The 7,946-nt window shown below is 41.6% G+C and overlaps 1 protein-coding gene across 10 annotated transcripts in view; it reads right to left on the bottom strand.

Moving 5' to 3' along the window:
* Positions 1-111: 111 nt before the first annotated feature.
* Positions 112-7,946, bottom strand: part of tcf3b (transcription factor 3b) — a 48,748-nt gene continuing 40,913 nt past the window's right edge. For 8 of the 10 annotated variants that reach the window (XM_061825028.1, XM_061825030.1, XM_061825031.1 and 5 more), the window contains 6 exons: positions 5,441-5,549; positions 5,220-5,367; positions 4,944-4,997; positions 3,828-4,090; positions 3,595-3,746; positions 112-2,220 (listed from right to left, as the gene is read on the bottom strand). In XM_061825028.1, the coding sequence (XP_061681012.1) occupies positions 3,601-3,746; positions 3,828-4,090; positions 4,944-4,997; positions 5,220-5,367; positions 5,441-5,549 (720 nt within the window). In that variant the 3' untranslated portion in view covers positions 112-2,220; positions 3,595-3,600. The remainder of the gene's footprint in view (positions 2,221-3,594; positions 3,747-3,827; positions 4,091-4,943; positions 4,998-5,219; positions 5,368-5,440; positions 5,550-7,946) is intronic. The other 2 variants (XM_061825034.1, XM_061825036.1) reach the window with 2 other exon arrangements.

Below are 7,946 nucleotides of genomic sequence, written 5' to 3'. Positions count from 1 at the left end.
TTTATTTATTTTTTTTAATTTTAACTAGACAGTGAAAGAAAAATCTCATACGATTTTAAACTTCTTCCTGAAATATTGAGAGAGAGAAAAAAAGCATTTAGGAGAAGGGAGGGTTGGGGGAATGAACAAGTACCTCTTTTAATCTCCATGATAAATGAAATATGGTTGACAAAACAAAATGAAAAATACAAGTTCAGGCACTGATAAGGTATCACTCTCCCTTTATGACATCGTTACGTCTTGAGGATGAAAAAGGCCACGCTGCTGATTTGTTTAGGTCTTCTTTTTTTCTTCATCTTCATCACTTGTACAAAAAAAAAAACTCTCCCTGCCATCTATTACATGTCGGTAGGAGAAATTGACAACATGACATGGGAATAACATCACAATAACACTGATTTGTTCTCCTCGTTAGCCGTCGCCTCGTGCCGAAACGGCTGAAAGACGCGCGTTGAGGGGTGGGGGGGGAGAAAAGGGTGAAATGGAAAAACCAAACTCCTCGACACATGAAGGCGATCCACATTAAGTATGGTGGCTACATTCAAAGAACCAGTTGCATAATTACTGTTCACCCAAACCGACTCCATATTTATACTCAGTGCCCCCCAAAACAGTTCAACAATTCACCCAAGTAGCCTTCAACTCAAAAGAGGAATTTAACAACCTTCTCAACAACCTTTTCAATCTCGCCCTGCTTCAATTTATCATCACGTGTCCGACATCCCCCCTTTGTAAAGTTCATCTACAATACACTCTAAACTTCAACTAATATTGCCATTTATGTAAAAAAATCTACAATGTATAGGCTAACAAAAAATATATATTTTTATATATATTTAATTTTTTTTTTTTTTTTTTGAAAAATGAAACGTGTCGAGAGTGACGTACGGAGTGAATTGACACGTCGCGCTTGTCTTGCTAAGAGGGTGGAAGGAGGAAGGCGAGGGTTCGCTATTTCGGTGGGAATGCTTGTTTCTGGGAAAAGAAAGCCGCCGTGACGTCAAAACGGTGGTCGGACCAAAAGTTGCCTCCATCAAGGGGGGGAGAGAGGATGGGGGGGGGAAGAAAAAAAAAAACTTTTCCAGAGTATCAGTTCAGGGGTCCAATAAATCATAGCCCTCAAGTCTGCTGGCATTGTCGGCGAGCCATTTCAAAGCGCCTGGCTCTCCGTGAGGGCCTACAATGGCTTCTTTTGTTGTTGTTGTTTTTTCACCCGACGGGACATCTTACACGACTGTGCTTTGTCTTGTTTGTGTGTGCGCTTTAGTAGCAAAGCAGTAGAGACACCTGAAGTCACGAGAACAGCTTGAACATTTTGAAGTTGTTGTCCCAAAAAAGAAACGAGGAAGAACTCTTTCGTGGGGTGACAATTCACATATGCTTCCGGGAATTAAAGAGCGTCAATTCCAGCGTGTCCAGATAGCCTCGCGGGATGCAGGCGGTCCTTCGCTTAAGACCGCCGCTTCCGGACTGTCCAAAAATGGCCACCTTTCATTTTATGGCCTCCTCAAACAATTGCTGATTTAGAAAAAAAAAAAAAAAAGAAAAAAAAAAAAGTCACTGAATTTCGGCAATTCAACTACAGGCTTGGTTACATAACATATGTAAGACTGTACCATCACACTGGGAATGACATACATTAAAAATAATTGCTCATACACATAAGCAATCCCTCACAATAAATGTCCCTCACGTGTAAAGCAATTTGCTTAAATGTCAAATAGAAAACATTGTGTAACATTGAGGCACAAATTTATGGTTCAATTTGTGTTTCTTCTTCCAAAGCAACTCTCGGCAGTGTGTCAAAAGTCCCAAATTGTGGTAGAACGAGAAAAAAAAAAAAGTTATCTGGTGTTGTATTGTGGAAATCAAAATGTCCAGTTTGTATATTTTTTTTCAATTTATATATATATATATATATATATATATATATATATATATATATATAAATTGAAAAAAAATCTTCACATTTGAGCTCGTAGTCATGCTTGGTTGGGAGGGCGACAAACAGGCTGTGTCCATTTTGGCAGTTTGCATGTGTGTAATTGTGTGAGCGTGTCTTGAAACTTGAACGGACAAAACAGACGCGTCCACATATGCACACACGCACGCACGCACGCACGCACACACACACACCACACACACACACACACAGAGTTAACAGGTGGAAGAAATCTGTTAAGGCCACAACCTCTGACAGCCAAGGAAACACCGCCGCATCTGCAAAAAAAAAACGAAATAAGTTTCAAACAGGCAAAGCTGATATTGCGCAACCGCTAAAGTTGCAATAAAATTACAAATCAGGTCAACTTTCCATAAGAATAAACACCCAAGTGACTATTTTCACAAGTTTTTTGTAACGTAAGGTCAATGAAGGTGACGAAGGAAAAGTGAGAACCACATGACTGGTTTGCTCGTCGTCTTGATGCTGAAAACCAAAAATAAATCCAAATGAGAGAAAACTTGCTTTTTTGCAAAGTAGTTTCTCTCCGTTGACTGCCATGTCTCTAGAATAAAAAGTGTGCATCAGCAGAGTGTGGAATTAAAAAAGGGGAGTGAACAATTTAAAAAAAATAAAATAAAAAAAATCAATCGCACAGCTGTAGCAACAGTGAGTCGTTTTGCTAAAGTACAAGCAGTAATTAACCTTTCCAAATTTGACATATGTAAAAAAAAAAAAAAAGTGTGGTGATGCCTCGGTTCTCAACCACAATCCGTTACAGAAAACAGTTCGAGAGGTGATTTGTTCAAAAACCGAATCCATGCTTCCCATTACAATAAATGTAAAAAGAAATAATGCGTTTCAAGCCTAAAAAAAAATTGGGCTTTTTAAAGCTTTTTTTCTTTTTAGCTTTTCCTGATGATAAACTGCATAGTAGAAATACCTGTATCGTTTAAATTTTAGCAACATGCCTTCTTTGGAGCCTTGATTGGGGGTTAATACGGTAGTCCTCCATAAGAAGAAAATCCAACAGTCACTACCGGGACACGTCTGACAAAAGTGCGTTAGTTGCGCCACGCGCGTTATGTCATTTCCATTTCTTTTTCCGGGGTGCATTCGAATTGAGAATAACAAAACACGTTGTGGGTGGGTCAGCCGCTTGCGCCGTGTGCATTATGTCATTTCCATCATTTTATTTTATTTTTTCGGGGGGCATTGGAATTGACAACTACAAAACGCGCCATGGGTGGGTCAGCTGCCTGCGCCGCGCGCATTATGTCATTTCCGGGTTTTTTCGGTGGCGTGGGAATTCCCAACAAAGCGCATCGTGGGTCAGCTTGTGTGGCTGTGCGCAATATATTTCCGGGGTTTGTGGGGGTGTTCGAGTACCGATTTTTGTTAGCATAAAAAAAAAAAAAAAAATCTGACTTTTCGTTTGAAAACAGGGACGTTCGAGAACCGAGGCTTTACTGTATATGCTTTTCAGTGATGAATTTTTATGCATGAACAAAAGTTACACCTGTTAAAATATGTGACGCACAATGTCAACCCTTAACATGTTTTTATACTTCCATGATCGTTAATCTGAAAATGAACCTCAGAATATGCCGGGCTTTGTGTCATGGTCAGCGGTGCGTTACTGAAGGGCCCACCTGGTGTTACATGTGACCAACTGGATTGTGGCCATCTCCTCCAATACTTGGGTGGCCTCCTGAGAGCTGCATGGGCGCTTCACCCACCACCCCGGACACCTTTTCCTCCTCTCGACGCTTTAAACACGCCGCTTTGGGGTTAAGGTTACGTTCTTACCGCAGAAGACAAATCGATGCATTAGAGATGCAGACAAAAAAAAAAAAAAACATTTAAAAGTGTTGCAAAAACTGACCTCTGACTTGTTGTTCTAAATTCAGTATGACGTTGACAGCCTGGTGCAGGATAAGAAGTTTGGTCTGAGGTTTGTCGTGGCTAAGATGCAGTTGGCACATCCTCCCGAGCTCCTTGAACGCCTCGTTGATGTCCCGTACTCGCAGCCGCTCACGGGCGTTGTTGGCCACTCGCCGTTCCCGCTCGCGCTCCATCTTCACTTCGGGTGGGAGGTCCTCATCGTCTTCATTGTCCTGACTGGAAGGAGACCGCACGGTGAAGGCACTAAAAAGTTAAACATACCACAGAATGCTGTTCTTTGGCGATAGTATTTTGCAAACACCAGATTATGCACCCGGGGAAGTAATGCAACACACATTTGAAAAATATCACAGTTAAAGTATCTGATATGCCTTTTATCACCATAATTTCCAGCCTACAAGCGACGACTTTTTCCCCCACATGCTTTTAAACCTGTGGTTTATGCGGTGATGCGGCTAATTTGTGCATTTTTTCCCCAACGGCCGCAAGGGGGCACTCGAGGGGAAAAGGTAAGAATGTGACCGGTGCAATATATGTGCCGAGGAAGTGACTTTTACCGGCCTTGTTAGCACTGTGCTAGGTTTAACACTGTGCTAGCCTGTTGCTGCTCTGTTACTGGCGTATCTCAGTGATATATACCAGTAAGTTTTATTTTAACCAGCCCTATTAGCGTTAGCACTAGCATTAGCACCAACGTTAAACTCTCTGTGTACAGTCTTTCTTTGTAAATATCTCGTGTTTCAATGTGGGCACTTGCAGGTTTTACACAGCTGCGGCGTATGTGCGTATTAAATGGTATTTCCTTTACAAATGTACTCAGTGAGGCTTGCAACCAGGTGCACTGTGTAGGACGGGAATTACGGTACAAATTAACTCCACATTTTAAGAAGACAACACCTTTCATAATGTCTTATCCATTGAGATTTGAATAGCTCAGGTACCAAAATAGTTGATTCCATCACACGGTGCGAACCTAAACATCGTGTTTGAGCAGCTTCAGACAATATACAGGAGCTGCACGACAGTGCGCTTTGCATGGACGTGAGGGAGGAGCCCACAAAGCACAAGAAAGGGATTTGCTACTTGAGAAACTTACTCATCTTTCGGGTCTGAAAGGCTAGAGAGCATCTGGAGGGTCAACGCCTCCTTTCTGAAAATTGTGACATAAAGGGAAGGGGGGGGATGTCAACAGCATTAAACAGCTAACATTGCCAACCAGGGTTACACAGGAATTAACTTAAATGACTTATTGACGCCCTTTAGGAGAGACGGACACCTGGAAGTTTTCGATAGTGAAGGGGAAAAGGAAAAAAAAAAAAAAAAAAAAAAAAATATCAAGGTTTAAAAAATGCAAATCAATCAAAAAACCTACCTTGTTCGGCTGCGTGCTGCTTTGGAATCCTTCTTTTCGTCGTCGGATTTGTCTGCGTTGGATGAGTTTTCATCCTCCTCTTTGTCTTCTCGTTTGATGTCCGAACTGCTGGAGGAGTGTGTGGAGCGCGTCATCCCACCAGGAAGACCTGCAGACGACAAGATTCCGCACGTGTGATGTCACGCGTTTTGTGCGCGAGTGACGACTGCGTCCGGACTTACTGGTGAAGCTTTCTGGCTGGCCGACTGACGGCGTGGACCCGGACGCGTGATGGCCGTGAAGAAGTGTGCTGCTGGGCGGAAGGCCAGTGGCCTCCTCGTGTTTCCCTCCCTGTTAGATAGATGGATAGCCATCATTAATTAAGTTAAGCTGCAAAATATTTACATTAGGAGCCCCTTTTCCACTGTACAGCACAAATTGTCGTCACTTTAACGACAGAACCGTTCCTTCAGCGGTGGCAGGATAAACCGAAGTTGTACGCAAGATAAATTGTGTCAATGTATGATTACTAAGCTATGCAAGTACAGTAATTCCCAATTACACATTATCGTACTTTCCAGCCTATAAACCACAACTTTTTTCGTACGCTTTCAACCCTGCAGTTTATGCGGCGATACGGCTAATTTGTGCATTTTTTTCTATTGGCTGCAAGGGGGCACTCGAGCGGAATAGGTAAAAGTGAGACCGGTAGAATATATGTGCCGAGGAAGTGACTTTTACCGCTCCGGCCCTGTTAGCGCTGCGCTAGCGTGTTACTGCCGTGTCTGTGATTTTTACCGGTATGTTATGTTTTACCTCGCTAGCGTTAGCGTTCGCTCAGTGTCACTAGCATTAATCTGTGTACCGCCTTTCTTTGTAAATATCTTGTTTCAATGTGGGCACTTACGGCTTTTACACAGCTGCGGTCTATGTATGTACCAAATGGTATTTCCATTACAAATGTACTGGGTGAGGCTTATAACCAGATGCGCTCTGCAGGCCGGGAATTACGGTTAATTGATTTATAGAAGAAAAAAAAAAAGTAACTGACCATACATTCTTGTGCTGCTTTACGACACTGTTACGCCACTGTGCAAATTACTTTATTGTGTGCCATCCCAGACGCAGTACGTCGATAATAGCATTGGAATGGTTTTTGTAAACAGTCCAAACTGTATGGTTTGACTGTTATGGTTCAGTTCGCGCGTGTCCCGTTCAGTTCATATACACGTTCAACTGTGTACAAAAGCATCAATGCTAGCCAAAATGGCAGGAACCATGGTTGCGGCAGTATATTCTTATGAATCCTAGTCGAGTCCTAGGCTGGATACACCATCTGCGTTGCAGCAGCCAATCATATTGCCAACCTAGTTGGATTCTAGCGAGACCATCGTAAACCACTCCTACCAGGTCTTTATCTTTCCAATGCAAGACCTCTGGTAAATAACCCTGACCCGGTGGAATTACAACACTTTGGGAATTATGTTTGCGTCTAGGGGCGGACAATATGGGCAAATATAAATATCTCTTTACTTTAAGATAATGATGATATGCTCTCAAAAACCAATGTCAATTACTACTTGCTTTACAGAGAGACAGCGTTACAGAACAACAGCTCTTGTTTATTTCCTAAAATGATTCATCCATCCACAAAATATGTTGTGTAAGAATATTTATGTGGCAGTATTTAACAATTACTTATGTCCAAGGTATACAAAGGAAAATAAGAATATAAACATTTTAAAATGAAAATACTTTAAAAAAAAGAATGAGAAAAAAGTAACCAAGATTTAAAAACATTCACACTTGGAACTGACATCACTTCTGTTTGCAGTTTATTCCATTTGTAAGCAGTATAATAGCTAAATCACCATGTTTGCTTCGGACTCTTTGCTCCACTTTTTGACCAGAGTCGGTTGATCTCAGAGCCCTACTGGGTCTATATAACACAAGCATTTTTTTCATGTATTCAGGACCTCAACCATTAAGTGATTTATAGACCAGTAGCAGAACTTTAAAATGTAGTCTAACGCTGGCTGGAGGCCAGTGTAAAGACTTCAGAATTGGAGTGATATGCTCTGACCTCTGTTCTGGCATAACCTGAGCTGGAGCATTCTGAATGAGTCCAATCAGAAATCCATTACAATAGTCAAGTCTACTTGAAGTAAACGCATGGATGAGCTTGACACATGCAAGCATTCACTCTGTATATGTTCTTCAGATGCTAAAAGGCACTTTTGGTCATTTATTTCACATCACTGTTGAAAGTCAGTTCGGAATCTATCAGAACACCAAAGTTTTAGACTTAGTATTTTTTTTTTTTTAAAGATAGTGAGTCTAGGTACTTACAAACACCAATCGTCTTTTTGTTATTGCCCAAAAAAACTCAGTTATGTTGGGGCTTAACTGAAGAAAAAATTGTCTCATACAGTTATCGGTTTGAGACTGACAATACCTCTATTGAAGTGTAGTTATCAGGAGATTGCTAAATATAACTGTCATCTGCATAGCTGTGATAGTCGAAACCAAAGTTCTGAAGATTTGACCCAAGGGAAGAATATACAGGCTGAACAGGAGGGGTCCAAGAACTCGCCCCTGAGGGACCATTTTTTGGGATTGAACACTTCCAGAGGTTACAAAAGAAGTCCTTTCCTCCAGGTAGGACCTGAACCATTTAAGGACCGTTCCATTTATCCTACACACATCTCCAACCTGTTCAGAAGTCCAGCAAGACCAGGATTGAGACCT

Source organism: Syngnathoides biaculeatus, chromosome 7, assembly GCF_019802595.1.
Source record: "Syngnathoides biaculeatus isolate LvHL_M chromosome 7, ASM1980259v1, whole genome shotgun sequence".
Lineage (NCBI taxonomy): Eukaryota > Metazoa > Chordata > Actinopteri > Syngnathiformes > Syngnathidae > Syngnathoides > Syngnathoides biaculeatus.
The sequence above is the reverse complement of the archived record's forward strand: the minus strand, read 5'-3'. Positions and strand labels throughout refer to the sequence as shown.